Source organism: Petromyzon marinus, chromosome 57, assembly GCF_048934315.1.
Source record: "Petromyzon marinus isolate PM22_M1 ecotype Great Lakes invasive population chromosome 57, UKy_Petmar_22M1.pri1.0, whole genome shotgun sequence".
In the NCBI taxonomy this organism is placed as follows: Eukaryota; Metazoa; Chordata; class Hyperoartia; order Petromyzontiformes; family Petromyzontidae; genus Petromyzon; species Petromyzon marinus.
In genome coordinates, this window is record NC_133723.1 from 9,909,304 (window position 1) to 9,931,755 (window position 22,452).

Genomic DNA, 22,452 nt, shown 5'->3' on the forward strand with positions numbered 1-22,452 from the left:
ATGGGGCGGCGGCGCCCTCGGATTGGCCGCGACGGGGCCCCACGTCCCGCCAACAAGCCGCGCCCCCATTGGCGCGCGGCGCGAGCGCGCGCCAATGGGGTCGCGCGTGGGCGCGCCGCTATGCGCGTCCGCGCTACGGATTGCAAACGGCTCGCCTGGGCCCAGGCGAGGCGTCGTCTTGGTGGGAGCCGCCGTGAGCAGGAGACGACCACCACCCCCCAACTCCCACACCCGCACACGAATTATAACGAGACGACAACAACAACATTTTTGTTGTTTTTTTTACAAAGTCGCGATTCGCACTCGTGAGGTGGTGGCGGTGGTGGTGGGTGGGTGGGCAGGGGGTTAAAGCCTTCGCGCCGTCCCGCGGTTGGCGAAGGAGACGCGGCGGGGGTGGCGGCGGCGGCGGCGGCGGCGTTCCGAGTCGGGGCGCGCTGCAAGGCGACGCGGCGGGGCCCGAGGCCCGGGATTTGGGCCTAGCGAGAGGGGAGCGGTGGACGTACGGCGCTGCATTTTTTTTCCCCTCAATACCCCCAGAGCGATCGACTTGCACTGTAATTATTTACAAACTCTCGATTCTTTAACGATGTCGGCGGCGCGCGCGCGTATGTGTGTGTGTGTATAATTGACAAGTAACAAATAGTCGTAATTACGCGAATGCAAATAAGGCGGTGGTGGTTCTGGCGCTGTGCTTTCAGGCGGCCGGTGAACGGGGATTTTGGTGATGGACGTGAGTTTATAAGATACAAAGGAGGTTGTTTTTTTTTTTTAAAAAAAAATTCGGCTTATTTGAGACGTTACACATTATAATCACGTGGCAGTGCTCCGCGTGGTGTTGTGTCCTCGTTCGTTAACGATGTAATTCGCAGATCGCTAAAATAGTTGCGGTCATTTTGGCGATGCAGATTGTTCGTCGTATTCGCGTGGTTTGCCGAGGCCTTCGATGAGGTCATGTGGTGATCAACATTTCGATTCTAATTAGTTGGTTTCGTCGCTAATACTGCAAGTGAATAATTGTGATTTCTGTTTGTACTGCCGTATTAGCATTAATGTGGCGACGTGAGGTGAGGTTTCATTCTCGCATTGCGAATCCGACTGATTTCGTTGTGGTAATGTAGTAATTCTCATTTTACTACAGCAGTAGCATTGACGCGGCTTTGAAAACGGATGCTAATTGCAATTACTACATGCATTATTGTTGATGATTGCCTATCGACAATGGATTTGTTAGAACTGCATTGTTTAGTATTAATAATTGTCATCTTTAGTATAAACAGTATTCATGGGTCTTGAAATTTCAACCGAAGATTCGATCGTGTTCCCTTCTTACTACTAATTTGTCATAGCTGTGTTATTGTGTTATGTAATTGCTACACTATCAATCATATTACAATTTAACATTAATTACTATTTAAGTGTCAAGTTTTGGTTTTGCTTAAATATATACTTATATTACACATACTACAGTATATATGTTCATATAACCCCTATTTGGCACATTGTGAACATTATTGATTAGTATATATTGCATGTTTATGTAATGCGCACATTACATATATTACGCAGGAAGCCCGGTATCTCTTTAATTTTGATACACGATTTTTTTGTATTACACGTACGAATAATTGTTTTGCTAACAAAATTGTCTTCTAATTTTTTTTGTCTTGGTTCCAGTGCAGGAATGTGCTGTGTGATTTTATGCACTGCGTGTGCCGTATACATTCCTTCCACATTTCTAGTGGACAGCACCCTGGCATTTTTTATACCAAAGATAATGTTTCACTCCACCTTGAGCTCTCTCTCTCTCACCTGGATACAGACAAACACAGTCCACATAACAAATACTCAACACATTGGACAATAACAAGTGCCATAAAAGATATTTAAGTGACATTTCGAGAAATGCCCCCGTCTTCATAGCACATGCATGTTACGAAGTAGGATTATTTTACGTATGCTTTATAAAGTCCCATGTACTTTATACATTTTGAGAGCCAACCGTGCCCAGTGAGTCAATTATCCAAGCTGTATTGCCTCTTTAATGCACTTTCTAAATGTAATTTGTCAGTTTCACTTATAGCAAATAATTATTAATATGTACGATGTACATTAAAACGAACATCTCAACGTTACGTTTACAAAGCATGTCTGTAACAATCGCTCTTTATCCATAAAAAAGCGTCATTGAGTTGTGCAGTGCCATAAGCCTGTCCAGCATTGGGATAGATTGCAATTTCAAAATAAAGGCATTTAAAAAAAAAATTGGATGCATGAAGAAAAAGAAGCAATTGGATAAAATCCACCATGCCTATGAGGGAGATAACACAAATCCCAACTATTTGGACCGAAACCCACTTGCTGTGCTACCACATTGACGTGTTGGATGTTGGTGGGTTTGTCGTGCAGCGGTTAGCACACTGTGCTACCAAACCGGCGTCCCGGGTTCTCGCTCGCGGTCAACACCAATGACGGTTATCTGAGACGGTCCTGGGCCTTCCCCTAGGTCGACTCGGCTTCAAATGAGTACCTGCTGCGCTGTGTAAACTTTGCCACAATGGTGTCAAGGGCGGCAGGGTGTTGTTGCTGTTCACCCAGCCCAACTACCGTGTGTGCCGTGCCGGCCTTCATAGGCACTCGCTAACAGCATTTGCCCCGGCGGTCTGTTAAGGCTAGGGGGGGGGGGGGGTATCTTTGTCTTTATAGCGGCACACAAAGATATGAGCTGTGGATTATGTAAAAGCGCTTGTTGTCTTTGTCTCGTTCTCCCTTTCCAGCTGTGGGTGCTCGGTAAAGAAGATGGAGTGATGTGGTCGTGATGAACACTTCCCTAATGTCCGTGCCTCTCTTCCAGCAAGCATTCAACCGGTGGGGGCATCGATACCCAATATTGCAAATAACAAAAACAACAACAATACCACACAGTGCATGTTTTGGTGTTGCAACAGACTTTGGGTTCCACTGTTTGAATGGGGTAACCAACAGTATGAATGTATAACATCGGGCGAGCCCAGGGGTCGGCAACCTGCGGCTCTGGAGCCACGTGCGGCTCTTTTAAGGAGGACCGCTTCGTGACGTTATTTATTAAGGAACCATCGTCTTGTATTCACGTGCATTGCGGCTCTTTAAATATTTCGTTTTTTTTTGGCTCTTGTTGTTGTGGTTGCTGACACCTGGGCTAAGCCGGTCAAGGGTCAAAACGTCTCCCTGCTCAAACGAGCCAGGGGGTCAGTGATCATCTCCACGGTGGCGAGATGTGAACTACCTTGCCTGATATACAGGAGGTTTGTGGGTTCAATCCCAACCCAGACGCCTGCTGCTGTATATTTGGAGTTTGCATGTTCTTCCCGTGATCACGTCGATTTTTCTCTGGGGCCTCCGGTTTTTCCCTCCACATTCAGAATCGACGTACGTTTAGAGCATTTGGCTGCTGTAAATTTCCACATGATGGTAAGCCGCTTTGTTGGGTCATCATTTGTGGCCAGGTCTCTTCTGAAAAAGAGCTATATAGTTCAGTGGGCCTTACCTGGTGAAATAAAAATTGTTTAGTACTTGCTCTGAGCCATTGGGGTAAATTCCACTATGCTATGGTCACTGCATTCAAAGCAGGAGGATTACTGTTGACTTCCCACAACGTTATTTTCATTGTATCGACCTCGGAGGCATGACGATGATTGTGGGCTGAGTTGACCTGTGAGTGAAGCTCTCCTATGCGCAACACCAACTGGGTAGTGAATTTGAAAACTTCATCTACGACATTTAACAAGCGATAACCTTGCTGATGACTCTTGGTGAGATATTAAACGGTCCAAAGATTCCGCATTTAATTCACAAATGCTACTGAGGAACACCGGTCCAGGAAGCCCATTAGTAGATGAAAGTGAAGTTAAGGTTATTTAATTTGGGTGATTAAGCAAAATATTTTTTTCATTTCACGTGGCTGAGTGGCTTGGTGGAAAAGGAGCTTTGTGATGGCTGAGTAATAGCACCGACTGGGTTCCTATCTAAAGCCTAACCATGAGTATTGACGGAGTTCAATTTGGTAATTATTGTGAATGCACTGATATCTGCTTTTGACGAACGCTTGTGTTGCGATCGAAACGTCGTAGTTTTTTGTTATTTACTTTGAACCTATTTGTTTTCAACGTGTTTAAGAGTTTGTATTTTTACCTCTAAAATTTATGCGAGATGGTAGAGGCTAATGACGAAGAGTCGGATAAAAATGTAGTATATCCCAGAGGACATCCACCATGGAGACGAAGCAATGAAATATAATCCTGTGCAGGCGCTAAGTAGTTGGTTTTATTTTGAGACTGTGAGAGACGACTCAAAGGTAGTGTCGGACGGCCAAGTTACAAAGCAACGGTGTGCATCTTCAAAACAAGAACATTCTACTTTGGTTTGCTGGTGCCTCGCTACCTATAAAGTAATGTTTTTTTTTATTCAGGTTCAATTTTGTAACGTCATAATAGCCGGAGAGGGTTTAAGTTTCTCGTGTTTGGTGCATTTTGTCTGACAGTGATGGCCTCCAGGAGTTGCCTGCTGGTAAAATGGAGCATGTGGAAACTCACCACCCTCCAGAAACCCAGTCCTTGCCAGGTAATGATGAAATAAAGATAAGTACTACTGTTGTGTAGGTTTTTTCACGGTTGTGCTGCACAGCTGGCCAAAGTGTTTTCAGGTTATTGCCGCGTGTTGTTCGGTGTTGTGTCCGACATTTCGTTTCGCCTGCCTGCGAGCTCCTTTTGAGAACCGATAAATGTTGTTCGCCTTTGGTGGCTAACGTTGCACTCGGCTCGCTGGGAGCTTCATTTGTGTGTGCGGTGCAAACCCAAAAACACATCTGTGACCTATGAATAACAATAAAAAAAAATCACATCATCAATAATTGCAATGCTCTTCTAAAGAACGCTCAAAGCACTTTGCAGTATACCTGTCTAGCAGATTTATTCCGCACCTCGCTCAACAGTCGTACACATTCACATGAGCTGTGTTGAGGCTGTGGGTTCGTGTTGAGACTGTGGGTTCCTGTTGAGGCTGTGGTTTCGTGTCGAGGCTGTGGGTTCGTGTTGAGGTTGTGGGTTCGTGTTGAGGCTGTGGGTTCGTGTTGAGGTTGTGGGTCGGTATTTAGGCTTTGGGTTGGTGTTGAGGCTGTGGGTTCGTGTTGAGACTGTGGGTTCGTGTTGAGACTGTGGGTTCGTGTTGAGACTGTGGGTTCGTGTCGAGGCTGTGGGTTCGTGTTGAGACTGTGGGTTCGTGTAGAGGTCGTGGGTTCGTGTCGAGGCTGTGGGTTCGTGTTGAGACTGTGGGTTCGTGTTGAGACTGTGGGTTCGTGTTGAGACTGTGGGTTCGTGTCGAGGCTGTGGGTTCGTGTTGAGACTGTGGGTTCGTGTCGAGGCTGTGGGTTCGTGTCGAGGCTGTGGGTTCGTGTTGAGACTGTGGGTTCGTGTCGAGGCTGTGGGTTCGTGTCGAGGCTGTGGGTTCGTGTTGAGACTGTGGGTTCGTGTCGAGGTTGTGGGTTCGTGTCGAGGCTGTGGGTTCGTGTCGAGGCTGTGGGTTCGTGTCGAGGCTGTGGGTTCGTGTCGAGGCTGTGGGTTCGTGTTGAGACTGTGGGTTCGTGTTGAGACTGTGGGTTCATGTTAAGGCTGTGGGTTCATGTGGGTGTAGGTGACTGCTTAGGTTATGGGTTCGTGTTGAGAATGTGGGTTTGTGACCATCTCGGGCGTACCTCTCCAGTTGCTCTTCTCACACCACACAGGCAAACAGTTCTACTGTTCGATGGAAGGGTGCGAGGAGGTTTTGGACAGCATGCATGTTCTCGTGAAGCACATGCGCGTGCACCACAAGCCGCTCCGCTACTACAAGTAAGTGTGTGCCTACCTGTAGCCTGTGAGATGGTGGTTGAGGCTGTATGTTAGTCTTGAGGCCGTGGGTTAGTGTTGAGGCTGTGGGTTTTTGTTGAGACCTTTTTTTGAGGCACGGTGGGTTAGTATTGAGGCTGTGGGTTGTTTTTGAGACTGTTGTTGGGGCACGGTGGATTAGTGTTGAGCCTGTGGGTTGTTGTTGAGCCTGTGGATTGTTGTTGAGGCTGTAGGTTGTTGTTGAGGTTGTGAAGGGCATAAATTCACGTAAATAGTACGATGGTAATTTTAAAAGTGTTTATTACGTGTAAATATTAAATTGTAAATACAGGCGGTCTCCTGGTTTACGATCACGATTTACTACGCTCCACATTTACGACGTTTATATGACACCAACACGGGTCGATGTGAGATGCAGAAACTTGGTTTACGAATGCGTCCTCCGACACGACTGTGGAACGCATTCGAATCGAGTCGCTCATGTTTCCGACGCGAGTCGGGAGTGTCACCTTTTTGTTATTCTTGAGTGATGCATTTTTTCCTGTGGATTTTTTTTTTACCTCTTAAGAAACCCCGTTGAAATACGAATGACGAAACGGGAAAACACATTGGCAAGTGATGTTTCTAAGGTTTCTACTGTCTATGGGGAGGAAATAAGGGGGTCCGGTTCACGACGATTCGACGATTTACATCGAATTCGTTTCCAGGAACGCATTGTATTGTCACAGAAGCAGGGAACCGCCTGTGTTTCATATTAAGTGTAAACTCTGTGCTTTAGCTCAGTGTTCTTCACTAATTTTCAAAGGGAGGCAGTGCCACTTTCGCCGATGAGACGTCATCAAATTTCGATTTAAAGCTTTCGTGACTGCAAGGATTCATCTTCTTTGGTTCTTTCGGTAAAGTCACGTAGAATGAGAATAAAATAATAAATTGATCAAATAAAATAACACAATAAAATTCTCACGACGTTTGTGTTGTGGCCGAAACGTCGTGAGAATTTTATTGTGTTATTTTATTTTATCAATTTATTATTTTATTCTCATTCTACGTGACTTTACCGAAAGAACCAAAGAAGAAGACGTTATCAGTGGGAGTTTGACAGGAGGACGATGATGAGGGGTGTTTTCACCCTTTGTGTATTGTCGTGGGGGGGGAGGGGGGGCAGCACGTCAGGGGCCGCACTAAATGCCACCAGGAGGCCACCAGTGGCCCGTGAGGCCTTGCAACGAAGAACACTGCCTGCTCTAGGTGTAAATTCCATGTGGGCGCCATTAAAATAAAACGAACGGATTTATGATTTCATTAAAATATAACACCTATACGTCTGCTGGCCAGGGTATGTGAACAGTTTGTTGCATCTGGTATGCGGAGATGGGGCGGGCGGGGGGGGGGGGGGGGCGATTACGCGACAAGCAAAACGTCGGTAAACCACTGCGGCCTCCCGCAGGTGCGAGAATTGCGGCGCTCGCTTCCGCACGCACCGCGTCGTGTGCAAGCACCTGCAGCTGTGCCTGGCAGACAGCGCCCTCAAGCTGGCGCTCAACCCCCGGCCCGGCAAGCTACAGCAGCAGCAACAGCAGCAGCAGCAACAGCAGTCGGCCGATGGCAGCTATGCCGCTCTGCCTGGCGGGGAGACGGTCGGAGGTGGCAGCTGGCAGCAGCACAACGCGCTGAAGGAGCTCCTTTCGTCGTCGGTGTACAGCAGCGCCCATCATCATCATCCTCATCATCATCACCCGCTGCCAGCGTCTTCGTCGTCGACGTCCTCGTCGTCGAGCTTATCGTCCTCGTCGGTAACGGCGGCCTTCCGGCAGAATTTCGGCGGGGGATCGGCGCGGCATTCGCAGTCGTTTGCCGGGGCCAGGGCCGGCCACGGGGGCGGCGGCGTGGTCAGGCAGCAGCAGCAGCAACAACAGATGTCGTTCACGAACAGCCGACGGCAGCAACACCAGCAACACCAGCAACAGCATCAGCAGCAGTCGGTGAACACTTCAGCTCATCAGGTGAAGTTTTAACGGCAGTAACGGAATAAAACGTGAAGGTGGGACTGTTTGCAGTTGTGCACGTCAGCAAAGAGAACACGTAACTCTCTGTTGTAGACATGTACACAACGGCCCTTTCGTTCGACTGGATAATGTTAGATTTTTCTTGTAAAGATGTTTTCGCCTGGCAGTCTATTCACATTGGTAATATTATTATCATCACTTTTTTTTTCCACCTAGGATGGCCTTACTGAGTCTTAAGACTCTTCTCTTCAGTAGGGTCCTGCCTACTTTTCACTGTAGGAAGTGCTGTTGCTACTTGTAATCGGAATCGAGGGATTTAAAGTTACATTTTATAATTGGGAAATATTACCAATACCGGTTACACTTGGGTAATTTGATTGTGCCATATTATCATTGAGGGGACGACCGTGCGTGTTGTTGTCTTGGTGTGTTCTGGGACTTTTTCGTTGTTGTTTTGCTGCCTTGCCCGAAGCTTGCATTTAATTTTGAAAGATCTGCAGGAATTTGTGCACTTATGCAATTTGTATTTCGATGCTTTATTTATATTCGTCTATTTACTTTTTGGTGACTTGTTTACCTTTTCTCTCTCTTGTCCATTCTTATTGCTTTATTTTGTTCTTGTAACTTGCTGACCCCGTGCCCCTACTGCACATCTGAGATAAAGAGCTTCATAGCCCATCGGATTCCTCCTCCAGTCGAAATAAAGATTCTGATTCCGAACTCGCTCCTTACCGTAGTTACTGTAACTTCTCGACTGAGTTGCCTGCATCTGCTTTTTGATGACAATCCCTCGCCCATCTCTTCCTCCACACCTCCTCTTCCCTGCGGTCCCCCTCCACCTCCCCAGGTCCAGCCGCACCCTGCAGCCTCCGCCGTCTCCGTGCTGCAGCGAGCACCGACGGCGTCGCGAACCCGGACGTCCCCGGCGCCGGCCCCGCCACCCACCCCGCCGGCGGCTTACCCTCCTGTGACCTTCGCTTACGCTCAGTCGGCGGGGGGCGGCACCATCGTGTCCAACCCGCAGGCGTATGCCGTGCCCCAGCAGCAGCAGCAACAGCAGCACCAGCAACATCACCAACAGCAACATCACCAGCAGCAACATCACCAGCAGCAACATCACCAGCAGCAACATCACCAACAACAGCAGCAACACCACCAGCACCACGCGATGGTGTCAGACGGCGGCGCCGCCGCTTACCAGCACGTCTCCTCGGCGCCGCCGCCGTCGTCCTCGTCGTCGTCTTCGTCGTCGTCGGCGACGCTGTCGGCGGCCACCGCCTCGTGCATCGTGCCCAACGCGCACGCCGCCTTCCCCGAGGCCGACGGCGCCTACGGGAAGGCCTACGCCAAGGCCTACGCGGCCGTCGGTTCCTCTTCGGCCCGCGAGGCCGCCGCAGCGGCGGCGGCGGCGGCGGCGACCCAGCAGTACACCTACTCCAAGCCGATCCCGCAGCTCATCTCGGACGCGGCTCACGGCACCCGCGACGCCAGCTACGCCAAGCACGCGCAGCCGTACGTCACGGCCGCGGCTGTGTCTCCACTGTCGCACGCCCAGCAGCAGCAACAGCAGCAGCAGCAACAGCAGCAGCAGCAACAGCAGCAGAGTTACAGCAATGACAGCAGCAATGGTGGCGGCACGGGCAACAACGGAGACCCAAATTCGCCGCGCTCCACCGAAGCGTTTGGCTCTCCGGGCCCCATGCCACGGCTGGTTCCGGTTGGACCGAACGGGCGCAGCAATGGCAGCCAGGTTTCCGGAGGGAACGCGGCACAGCAGTCTGTTAACTACGGTGGTGGTGGCGGAGGTTCTGGTGGTGGTGGCGGCGGCGGCGTGCGCAGCAAGGCAGCGTCGTTCCGGCAGGAGGTGGGCGGCACAGAGCCCCCACGGGACTCGCCGGCGCTGTTTTCGTACGCGCAGAGCGTGGTGGAGCAGGTTTACTCGTACAACGCACAAGCAGGTAACGGCACCCACCACCAGCAGCAGCAACAGCAGCAGCAACAACAGCAGCAGCAACAACAGCAGCAGCAACAACAGCAACAACAACAGCAGCAGCAGCACAGGAGATCGGGACACCACCACCACCATCACCAGCAGCAGCAGCAGCAGCAAAGGCGATCTGGGCATCACCACCAGCAGCAGCAGCAGCAGGAACTCAGCCCCACCACCTCCCAGAGCGACGGCTCCCCAGAGGGCCAGCTCGCAGCACAGCACAACGAGCGCACCAGCTTCCAGTCTCCGTCGTCGGCGGGCACGGCCGCCCGTGCCAAGCCGTACTCGGCGGCGGGGGCGGCGAGCGCCGGCGTGATCGTGCCGCAGCGCGCGTACGTCCCCCAGGCGCCGTCGTCCTCCTCCTCCTCGTCGTCCTCCTCCTCCTCGTGCTCCTCGTCGTCCCTTGCGACGATGGCGGCGTCGGCCGAGCCCCAGACGTTCGGGGCCCTGGCGCAGGCGCTGCCGCCGCTGCTCAACATGGCGGCGCAGTTCTCGGCGGCGGCGCACCTCTCGTTCGGCACGGCGGTCGCCCCGCAGCAGCAGCACCACCAGCAGCAGGCGCAGCACCAGCCGCAGCACCAGCCGCAGCACCAGCAGTCGGTGCAATTCCCCTACGGCGGCGCCTACACGCTGCCCCCGTTCCAGCCCGTGTTCCGGCCGCAGGCGAATCTGTTCGCTCACCCGCACTGCCTCCCGTCGTACGCCAGCACGCACTGGCTCGTCAACGCGGGTACGTGCGCCACGGGAAGGTCCCCGGCAAAGCTGGCGCGGCGGAGTTGCCGGGGGTTAGGGCGGGGGGGGTCTAGCTTAAAGAGTTGCTGGTGTGCGGTGGTTCTGTGAAAAGTGAGGTGGTCCACGAGTCTGGAGAGGTTGGGTACCATCTGTAATAGACAATAGGAATAACTCGGTCTCAATGTTTTTCGGTTGGAAGTCCTTTGGTTCGGCAATTATCAACTTCATATACGGACACCTCGCAGTTCGAGGTTTAACTGCAGTGTTAGGTACGGTCGCATTCTGAAACTGCGCGCACGCGTTCAGGGGAGCGGTAGTGTAGCGGTTAGCGTGCTGCGCTACGCGCACCCGGTTACCGGGGTTTTTTTCCCCCGCTCACGGTCAACATCGGTAATGATTATCTGAACCAGTCCTGGACCTCCCCTGGGGACGACTCAGCCTCAAATGAGTACCTGGTGCGGTGCGTAGCAAACATCTCCGCTCGGGAGACAAAGGCGGCCGGACGTGGTGCTGGCCACCCGCCCCCTCGTGTGCCAAGCCAGCCTTCGTAGGTGCTCGCTAGCAGCACTTGCCCCAACAGTCTGTTACAGGCTAAACCGGAGATCTTTGTCAAGGGAGCAGTAGTGTAGCAGTTAGCATGCTGTGCTACGGACCAGATTACCCGGGTTCGATTCCCACTCACGGTCAGCACCCAGTGACGGTTATCTGAATTAGTCCTTGGCATCCCCTGGGGCCAACTCGGCCTCAAATGAGTACCTCGTGTGGTGAGTAAACATCACCACTAGGAAGACAAAGGCAGACGGGTGTGGTGCTCGCTAACAGCACTTGCTCCTGCTATCTGTTTAAGGCTATATGGGTGATCTTTGTCCCTGTTCAGGCCAGTCAAGCAGCGGCATTCCAGTCTGGCAGCAGCCAAGCCACCCGTACAGCTTTCCTCAGGCCCCCTATCCCAGCATGCCACGTGAAGAGCCGAGTCTCCAGCGCCACTTGAAGCTGCCCGACTCGGCGGTGCGACACGACGCAGGTGAGGAAGTGCGCACCCTGCATCCTGCATCCACACGGCACAGCAGTCGATAACCCCATCTCAATGGGCGGCACGGCTGCGGTGGTGGTGCAGTGTTAACTCTCGCGGCTCGGAGCAAAAACTACATCTATTTATTTTACCAGGTAAAGTCCACTGAGCTGTACGGCTCTTTTTCAGAAGCAACCTGGCTATCACAAATGATAGTTCAGCAAAGTAGCTTATCATGTGGAAATTTATAGCGGGAAAATACTCTAATCGCATATTTCTAAATGCGGAGAGAAAAATTCCGAGACCACGAGGAGAACATGCAAACTCCAGATATACCGGTGTCAGGATTGGGGTCGAACTCATGACCCCCAGTATACCAGGCGAGGTAGTTAACATCTTACCACTCGTGCCTCAGAGCAAGACCTTTTTGGGTTGCATTCCCAACTCGGGTGCCTCTGCGTGGAGTTTGTAGGTTCTCCCCCTGTGCTGCAGAGTGCTCGTGTGCGAGTTCAAGTTTCATGGCTATCACCGGCGACGATTATCCCACCCAGTCCGGGGCCTCCCTTTGCTAGACTCGGCCTCACATCAGGTTCCCTCCAATAGAAGTGTGCGTACTTAAGTTGGTTAAACGTCAGTTACTCGCGTTAAGAATATCGGGCTTGGCTGTCGTGCAACAAACCTCGCTCAGGTGACGTCAGACCAGAGATCTCGGAGGTAGCTCGGTGATATCTGCTTCTGCGGACCGTTCTCGAACACGAAGGCTCACCGCTGCTTTGCGGGAGATCCGAATTGGTTGTTAGTCTCATGATGCCGATGGCATAACTGGGATATAATTGTCAGAAAAATTATAAATATAAAAAAAATGTTTTTAAGCGTTAATTGCAGTCACCCACTTCTCTTGTGCTGCGTGTTCTTTCAAACAAGCACTTCGCGCATCACCGATGGATAGCTGGACTCCCATCGCTGCCCTTATCCGTAGTTTTTTAAACGCTTCGATGTCGACAGAGACTGGAGCGGCGGCACGGGAAACGCCGGTCGAGAACCGTGGCTGACTCGTCGCAAGGAACGTCGGGGCCTATCCTGCCGTTGTCCCACGAGTTATCGCCGCCGCTTTACGACGCAAAAATTAAACGGCCGCATTCCTGTCCGCGCACGTTGTCAACTTGGCGAGCAAATCGTCGCTTGAAAGTCAAAAGTCAGTCTCCGTTTGTGAGCACGAACCCAACCGGCTTGCGAAACTGCGCATGACTAGTCGCAGACTCCACCTGTAAGCAAGCAACCCTGCGTCAATCAAGGTTGCGTGCAACTGATCGCTCGGGTGTGGCTCTCTGAAAAAAAAACCAGCGCGCAGAAGAGAGGGTAATATCGTGGGAGAACCACCGAACTGCACAGTAGTCCAGAAGCATGCAATACAAGCTTCGTGTAAAAAAAAACAACGCTCATTTCTAGGAACCATCGGGTACAGTATGGGCCCGAAAGGCATCCGTCAACAAGTCCGCGCAATATAGTTGCGGAGAGACGTCCGCATGCAAGCGATCCTCAGCTCCGTGCAATCGAGTTGAGTTTTGCCGGGGCATTTGAAGCGTCCCATAAAAGAGGCATGCAAACACAAGCTTCGTAAGGAAATAAATGTGCTCGTAAAGTAACAATAAGTGTTACAGTTTTCATCATTTTTTCGGAACTACTAGTTCGCTCGGTGCACTTGCAGAGACGTCCACAGAACCAGAACATGTATTGATACTGGAGGAATCCTATCAGCTGTAAGCTCTTTTTCACAGATGTCCAGTAGGGGCGGATACGAGCATTACAACAACAAACAATACAAACATGATAGTGCGAAGTACAGGAAAGGTAAGAAAAAATCACCCAAACACATACAAATACAACGATAAACCATCCCCATCCTACCAGGCAAGCAATTCTCAATTGCGTGCAACCTATTTGAGCTTTGCCACGCCATCCGAAGCGTCCCCGAGCGAGGAAAACCATGTACGTACCGTGTCCTCACCTCGTCTCTTCTCCGTTCTGCAGATTTCGCCGCCGGCGTCATCGGTTACCACACGGGCGCGAACCTGGTGCCAACACCGTACACGCAGCACAGGGACTTCCCCCCGCAGTGACACTTGCCCCCCCCCCTGTCCACCCCCAAGCGCCCCCTTCCCGCCATCATACTTTCTCCCTTTGATTTCTCCGCCTCCCCCCCCCTGTCCCACTCGGTGGTTGCGCTCTGCTTGTTGACATCGGCTTCAAGAAGGCGGCCCGCTGGATATTCACTGCCGGAAACCCCCCTCCCCCCCCCCCCCCCCCCCCCCCCGTCGAATTCGGTGGATTACCACGATCGGCCGTTTGCGATTTAATTGGAATAGCCGTGGAGTGGTGTTGGCGGGGCGGGGTGAAGAAAACAAAACTAACGGCACGAGCAACGGTGCGCCCACTCGCAGAGCCGCACGAAGGCAAACCGACTCCCCATCGATGCGCTCGCGTGCAGGCGGTCCCGCGTGACCACCCTTGCTTCGCGGAAAAAAAAAGAATCTGTCGCGCTCAAACCTCGTCGAGACCACCGCCTCAAAAAAGGGGGGCTTGAGAGCATGGCCGCGTTTATGTCGTTTCGACCGACAAACTCAGAGGTTCGAGGTGCAGCCGTCCCCTTGTTGGTTTCTTTGTCCGCGGCAACGCTGCCGAGAGTCCCGCGGGCGGTGCGACCTGTGAGAGCCCATCGCAGTGTAAACCCAGGGGACGGAAGTCGTAGATTTGGTTGCGCTTGCGATTTGATTCGCCGAATTTTAGAATCGTTTTAATCCGAGAATCATAACAAAAAAACGCTACTGGTGCGCATCCTGCGATCATCGCTCTTGTGTTCGGAGCGCGCACGGTTGCCCAAAGGTGATATCGCAAAAATTACATCTCAAGCCGATCGGTGTGGACTTCCTCACCCAATGCTACCCGGCGCTATCCCACACAACCCGTCATGGCTCTATGGGTGGCGTTTTGTCATGTGACACACAACAAACCATATCAGGTTTTGTTTTATTTTTGTTTAGTGGCCTTGGGGCTACCAGCTCACCACGCTTGAGAGAACCCTGGTTTAATCACAGCTGTATCCGGAAACCTTATTCAAACCCAGGGTCACTAGGTGGTTCTGGCTCATTGACTTCTTGAGCTACATGGGCCACGTTTCAAGTTAGCCAGATATGTACAGTAGACTCTCGATTATTTGCGTGTGCGGCTTATCCGATTTGCAGATTAACCGTGCAGGTGAGCTTTTGACGTAAATTAATAACTTGTGGATTTTCCCTTCAAGGCCAAATTCATAAACTAAAAACAGTTATACATTGTGATTCTTGGAAATGTTCGTTTCAGGCAACGTGCTTAAACAGAACAAATGTGTTGCTCCGGTTAATCCGGAATCCACGTGATCTCCTCTGCAGTGCAGTAGTTGCATATCTTTACAACGGTGGGCGGATTTTGATTTGCGTGGCTCTGCGATCCACTTAGTAGGCCGACTCTTCTGCCCATCGAAATCCGTGGAAAATGTTTTTTTTTTATTACCCGCGATTTTGAATTATCCGCGGCCGACCTCCCCGTCATGATCGAGAGTCGACTGTATTTGGAACCCCAGATTATTCAAGAGAGCCGGACCCAGGCACTACGACATTTCTTATATTTTTTTTACAGATAACAGCAGGCATTTGAAAACTGAGAATAGGTTTTACCCTTTTTCTTCATACTTTGATACTGGCAAAAAAAGAAAGGTCCCATGATATAGCGGATATTTACTTTCAAAGTAATGCACACTGGCAGTGTTGGGGAGTAATGTTACTGTAATCGGATCACAAAGTCTATTTGCTGGTAATATACTATATTACTGTTGGTTTTACTTTGAAATCGAACCAGGGTGGTAGTGGTAGAGAGAGAGGGGGGGGGGAGGGTGCTCACGAGCGTAAGGTTTTGCGAATTCGAACTTTGGGTTTCTGGGGGTTTCACTCAGTCCATCCTTCTGCAGGGTCAGTATCACTTTGCGTGCGGAGGTCAACGGTGATTGGTCTAAGTTCGTCCCCGTCGTAGAGTCATAGCGCGGTGCTGCTCTTGCTGTGGCTTCGAGGAACACTTTTTGAAGTGTCCAAGCTCTGCCGGTAGGGGGGTTGCCCCCCCCCCCCGCTACGCTGGAGAGTGCGCACGCGCTGTTGCGTTACGGGGCGCAATTTTAATGCGAAGTATTGTTAAAGATTGTCAATTTGATGAAAGTAAGGGTGCAGGTATTACGGTGAGTCGAGTTTTAAAATTCCACCTGGGATTACATTAAGTTACTTCTACACCAAGGTTAATGTTAGCTTGTGACTGATTACTAAAGCCACCCTCTTTTGACACTGCGCAGTGCTGTATTTTGATTTCAACTTTGTTTAGGAAAGTTTAAGAGGTAAATAAGATTGTGAGAGGCAATGTTTCACGTTGGGAGACTTAAAAAAAAAACGTGACTCCGCGTCATCATTCATACTGTGTCAACGAAATGTCTGCAAAACAGGCTTACGTGTTGGACATTAGCCCTCCGAAGCATTTATTTGCAACGTTAGCCCATTGCTTCTCTGTAGCAACTGACTGATGAGCTGATTGAAATACTGCAATCGATTTGATCAACCACGCTTTGACGGCACAGGTTTTCCCTCGCTCTGCGCAGGTTCGTTTTGCGCGATTTCTCGCACGTGCGGCTAAACCCTGCCTACCCAAAATTCACGATTGTCATGCGGTTTGAATTCACGCGTACGCGGCTATGCGTTCGAGAATGGGACAACGTTGCGTGTGCGTATGCCGTGTGCGCTTCTGCTCTGTTTCTGGAATGCATCTACTACTTACAACTACGAACGCACAAAGCGAGGAAAACCATGTACGTATCGTGAGCCTAGGATTCACGGTGGCGAATCGTAACACCCGTAGCGATGAGTGCAGTGATATTTACCGGGCTGATGGTGAACTGCTGTCCGTGTATATATGTGCTGTGGTTATTAAGGGATATTTTGCTTCCTTTACACTAAAGCAGACATTGGGTACTGTAGGTTATATTTGTCTTCGTTTTACGGTGGGTTTTACGACAGGGAATAGGCCCTGGGATGTATCCGAATGTTGGGCTTCGATGCGGTATTAAGATAATTTTTAACACATGGGTGAGAATGAATAGGAGAAAAACACGTCTCAAACCTGCTGCTCTGTGACTGTTTTCGAGGTGCGGATGATGACTTTTTTTTTGTTTTTACCGTCGGAAAGAGGCCAGTAAGAGTCAGAAGACACCGTGGACGTTCATTGAATCAGTTGACGGCGGTAAACTTCCCACGGTATGGCTGTGTGCGGTGGCGTAAAGGGAGATGCAACTCAAACAAAATATGTTTAGCCTTTTTGTCGATCAACAAAAAATAACCACTTGGGCTCTGTGTCCCCCTCTCTGTCCGTCGGTGGGTTGGAATTTATTGAAAATTCGAGAGTTGTCGCGGCTCTCAGGGGCACCGCTACAGGCGCGCCTTTGTTTGGCGTCGGTCACGCTGCAGTCTCAATTTGCTTAACCAAAATGATCCGTCGATTTTAGCGTTTTATTTTAATTAACGATGACTTGATGCCCTCCAAAGAAGAAATTGATCCCGACGATGACGATGTGAAGGAACCCAAGTTTGAATGAATACTCGCGCTTAGATCATTTAGTCGCGCTATTTTAGACCGCAGTGCATTGAGATAGATTTTTTTTAAAAAAATATGATCATTGGCGATATGCGTAGAGTATATGAAAAGATTAACGGAGTTCACCAGTTGACTGACGGGAAAATCCTGTGAGGGTGGAATTGCACTGTTCCCTCTAAAGCGTGGACTAACCGTTTGACTGCTTTAATATTTGACAGCTGCGAATGACTTAACAGACAACAACAACATTATTTAAATGAACACTGTCAAGGCGGAGCCCTGTGACCTGCATGCTGGGAGATGCTCAATGTCAGCCTACGGGAGAGCAGGCGGGGGGCGGGGGTGATTTGAAACCCGTTAAGCCGACAGACTCCTCCATTAGCCAGATTTGAGAGGTCACCAAGCGGCGATTCGTATTCACAAGGAGATTTCACTTGAAGCGTCGTCGCAAACTAACGTTATTTTGAAGGAGTAAAAAATCCGCAATCGTTTTTTGCTTGGGTTGCATCCGAATGCGAAATCGTTTACCCGCTGGCAGGTCGGCTTTTGCAGATTTCCGATCCGCTGTTTTGTGTGTGATTGGCAACGTCATGAACTGGCCAAATGTGTGCCGCTCATGACCCTTGCAGCACCCGACACAAGCCAAACGTCGAATTGCCTCGTGCGCGATCATTTCACGCGCCGTTTATTCATCCTTTCGGCTCGCTCACGATGGAAAATTGAATCGCGGTTCTCGCAACCAAAAGTTTGCATTTAGTTAACGACGTTTCGCTTGACTACGCACGCCAAGCATCTCACAGCATACATTTAGCCAGATGTGTTGTGGCCTGCGGAAACACTCGTTTACAAATCTTTGTTTTTCCTTAAAATACTGAGGAACCAAGAGGTCCAGTTTCATTTTGGTTGAGTGCTTTTCCCTAGGTGTCGCCGGTTGTAAGGGGGTATTGCCAAAGCAACTACAATGCCGTACCTTTAAACCATTGCCATTCTTTTATGCAAACGGTCAAGGTCTTGCTCGTAACTCAATGCCGAGCCCTCGCTTCATCCAATTATGTTTGATTGCAAATTATCTCTACAAATTCGAAGTACGTGAGCGGCATTAATGAACTAATCATATTTCGCTGGGCAGTGACCCATGATTCGAGCTTTAAGACTGTTGCACGATTGTTATTTCGCTTCTCAGTATCGACCGTACGTGGATGTCATTGTTATTACTGTGTACAGGTAATCTTGGGGGGGGGGGGGGGGGGTTTCGATTAAATAAGAATTGATAGTCATAAAAAATAAAATTCTAACCGATGCTCTTTGGGTTAGATTCCCAACATTTTTGGAACTTTGACAGAACCTCAACGTTCACAAAAATGGTTGCAATCGACCGATTTTTTTTTTTTACCTTCGATAGGTGACCATAGAATCAAAACATTTCGAACTTCATTGTTGACCGCCTTTTTAAGCCGGGTGTTTACGTTCACGTTCACCCTCGTGTGCCCTCGTCATCGTGGTGGATATACGCAGCCCGTGGATCTCCGTCGACGATCTCACCGTTTACCCACACCGCCCTGCCACAAAGAGGTGGGGGGATCTCAATATTCCTCATCCGCTCGTAAACGAAGACGGCAATTTGGTCGAGCGCAACACTTTTGGGGAAACGAGGTTCGGGGAAGGTCGACCTGCCTCCTCCATGCGACCTTTAGTCGCACGACTCCGATGTGACGATAGTAACGTCATTTGTGCGGAAAACCCTCACCGAATCTCACAAGGCGTTTTCAAGAGGGGAGGGGATCCTGCTTATGTGGATGTATGGCCGATTCTTGGAGTAGGTTTTTACGATGGACCATTGTCTGATTGATGTCCCTCGTGTAGTAGCATTTGGGTAGTTGCTTACCATTTGATCGCCCCGAGCCGATGTTGGAAATTTCACGTTTCTATGACGGGGCCCGGCTCGATTGGATGACCACTGTCCTTGGCTGCCCACAAAGTGGTACTGATTTTATGAAGCCCACAGGAATGATGATGATGATAAACAGCCGAGTTAACCCAAGACTGGCATTTTAACTTGTGACATTGCAAGTGGAGCCCAAGAAAACCGTGACACTTGGCTGAATTTGTAACGGGAGTTAAAGCTTTTCTGAAAGACAATTGCGCTAAATCGGATTTTTTTTTTTAAATCACGTAATCTTTGTCACCGGCATGTCGGATTTTGCCACGACCTGCCTACCGGTGAGAGTTTATTTTTAACGGAATGACAACGTCAAGCGAGCAACATAAGAAAGACCCGCTTGCCGTTTGCGTGTTTGAGGACCCGGCGTGTTACATTCAGACGATGTGACACTCCTGCCTGGTCCGTATGTAAGTGGTGATGAATGGGGATTCTTGAGAATGCCAATTCTCACAGCGGGGATCCGAAGGAAAGCTTTTCAGTTGTTGCGTGTCGGGTCAACGAACGTTACCACGGTCACATTTGAGAGAGAGAGCCAACATGGCACTTTATAAAAAATAAAATAAAAAAATAGGAAGTCTGCTATAAATATGTATGGGACTTTTTTTTAAGGAAGACAGAAACAAAACTTGGTGGTTTGTTGATAGCTTTGATGAGAAGTGTATATACTTGTGAAATTAATGTACAAATACATATACCGTTGTCTAGATTTGTATGTCGCTGTGCGTTTCACACCGAAATATAGTTTGGAAACAAAAAAAAGTAAATGTACATTCGTTGCACAGGCATTTTGGTTTAAAAAAAATGTTTAAAGCCTTAATTATGCTATTTCCTGATAATGTAATTATAAGACAAAAACACACATTTAAGGTTTAACACTTATGAAATAATTCGCTTTCAGATTGAATTCGTATACCGACAGGTTTAGACTTATTTAAGACAAAACTATTCAATTGCTTGTGAACGTTTGGTTGTATACTATTCGCCGACGTTCAGGATTGTGTTGTGGGGTGTTTCTTTTTTGTTTGGCTCTATGAAAATGAGAGAGAGAGCACCACCCACCCCCATTGTAAATACCACTTTGACCAAAACAATTTTTTAAAAAAATACAAACGCCCGTTGCATTTTAAAAACATCCTTCCGTGAGAGATTAAAACGAAATCACGCGCTCACCGTTATCGTTTCATTTCCAGTGTAAAAAAAATAATAACTGTACTGGCACAAATAATATATGAGTCGTATTCACAATAAGGAGCATACTCTTTGTCGGGTTTTTTTCTGCTTCTAAGTGACCACTAAAATGGGTTGATTGTGGTAATTTAATTTTTAATTCAAGCATGGTATTTTTCGGAGAGGGTTCATAAAATAGAGAGAAATAAACCTTCAAATATCACCTTTACATTTTTGTTGCTTATTTTCGCCACCGATCGACAGGAGAAATGTAGCAACACGTGTGCACATCTTAATTGCACCTTAAATTTGCGTTACGTTTGTCATTTTCATTCTGGCTTTCGTTCCTTGCATGTTTCAAAAATAAAACTAAAAAAAGCAACAGCACGCACGTATATAAAAGAAAAGGCGTACAGAAGCATTGCCTTTGCCGGGTGTGTTTTTGCTGTTGTTGCAAGGTTGTTACCGTGAAATAATGACACGTGTGGGCTCTGTTTTTCAAACCGAAAAGCTTTACCACCGGAGCTTTTGGTGTCCATCCGTAAACCCATTAGGCCTTCTCCAAACGTTGTTTCACAGTGGGAATCTTTAAAACGAGGTTGGTTTGCCCTCCGCTTAACAACAATGGTCCAGGAGATGCAACGTAACTTTAATTGTCCCTTATTTTTGTTTTAATCGGTGATGAAACGGAAATGTCGTGCTCCCAACTCTGAAGACAAATCACGTGTTCTCACCCCCCCCCCCCCTCCACATTAAGCAGTCACCTCCGCTCACTAAGTTTTAACTTTTTGTTCCTTAGCTCATCCCAACGGCTCCCCCCTTAATTCCCCCCTCATTAGCACCACCCTCCTAATAGTCTCATTATGCGGCTCTCATTAACCACGTTCGTTCAATCCATCATCATTCGCCGTCATCAATTTCGCATTAACCGAATTCACGCATCGTCACAGATTCGCCCCCCCCCCCCCCCATTGCTTTCCCCGCTCATCCATTTCGTTCACCTCATCTCCACCATTGCATTCGTATCTTGTGCACCGTTAGTTATTTCTAAACCGCCTTTTAATGAAGACGCGATATACATATTCCGTGCAGATTTAAAGATGTTTGGCTCTTTTCGGTGAACGCGAGATGACGTTTTGGGGACGACCTTGATGACATCACGGGGCTGGTCAAGGCGGTCGCCATCACCGACGGGCGGCTGCGTAAACATTTTGTAAGGTTGGAATCACAATGCGCCTGATGTATAGGTTTTTTTGTTATATTTATAACATGTAAAAGTGTTTGCAATATAAAAGGCAAGTTAATTTTTTTTAAAATTGACACCTCTCGTAGTCTTGTCTTGTCTTTACTATTGCACGGTAATAGTTGATTTTAAAAAAATTAAAATTCAATCGCTCTTTCGGTTTACTGTTCGCTGGGGGTTTTCCCGGCAAAGAAGCGGAGAGATAACTTGTCTGTGACGAAAAGTCACGATCCTGTGCATTTAGAGGCCCCCCTCCTAAAGAGAGAGAGAGAGATCTTGGCAAGAGGTGAAAGGAACACCCACACTTTACCCCACCACATGCAACCTGCCTGGCGAATATATGTGGTGTACTCAATTATATTGTTTGAAAATATAAGCACATCTAAATGTTTAGTTTTAAGTGGGGTATATTTAAAGGACGAATATTTTTTTTTTCTATCCCACCAATTTACAAATACCTTTCACTAATAAATGACACCTATTTGATTCTGAAAGCCAATTTGACACCCAGCGTGTGTATGTGTGTTTAATCAATGGTTGTGTATATTGTAAAATAATAATTATAGTAATCTACAACACTCTGTCCGTTACTGGATGAAGCATCCCCCCCCCCCCCCCACATCGTGAGGGTTGTTTAACCATACTTCACCACGCTGGTCAATGCGGGTTGGTCAAAAGGGTGTTCTGGAACTACTGTTTCAAATATCACTTGCCACCGAAGTTAGCCATAGCCAGGAATCAAACCATGTCCGTCCGGTGCTCGCTCAGCTGCATTGGCTTCCGGTTGCCGAACGAATACATCAGAAGGTCGCACTCGTTACACACAACAACAACAACA

General features: G+C 49.0%; 1 protein-coding gene across 2 annotated transcripts; it reads left to right on the forward strand.

Annotated features, from left to right (window-relative positions):
- The first annotated feature begins 127 nt into the window (after positions 1 to 127).
- Positions 128 to 21,691, forward strand: LOC116955053 (uncharacterized). Of its 2 annotated transcripts, none has more exons than XM_032976002.2 (8): positions 128 to 554; positions 2,775 to 2,865; positions 4,517 to 4,596; positions 5,756 to 5,861; positions 7,306 to 7,861; positions 8,712 to 10,584; positions 11,464 to 11,610; positions 13,630 to 21,691. In XM_032976002.2, the coding sequence occupies exons 2-8, from the start codon at positions 2,816 to 2,818 to the stop codon at positions 13,716 to 13,718; spliced, it is 2,901 nt and encodes a 966-aa protein (XP_032831893.2). In that variant the 5' UTR covers positions 128 to 554; positions 2,775 to 2,815; the 3' UTR covers positions 13,719 to 21,691. The 2 variants fall into 2 exon arrangements, with proteins under 2 accessions (XP_032831893.2, XP_032831894.2); XM_032976003.2 differs by having other exon boundaries at positions 128 to 499.
- The last annotated feature ends 761 nt before the right edge of the window (positions 21,692 to 22,452 follow it).

Excerpts from the sequence above, each read along its gene's own strand:
- LOC116955053 (XM_032976002.2), top strand. The coding sequence starts at position 2,816 with ATGAACACTTCCCTAATGTCCGTGCCTCTCTTCCAGCAAGCATTCAAC. Across the intron at positions 10,585-11,463 it reads GCACTGGCTCGTCAACGCGG|GCCAGTCAAGCAGCGGCATT; the intron begins GTACGTGCGCCA and ends GTCCCTGTTCAG. Across the intron at positions 11,611-13,629 it reads GGCGGTGCGACACGACGCAG|ATTTCGCCGCCGGCGTCATC; the intron begins GTGAGGAAGTGC and ends TCCGTTCTGCAG.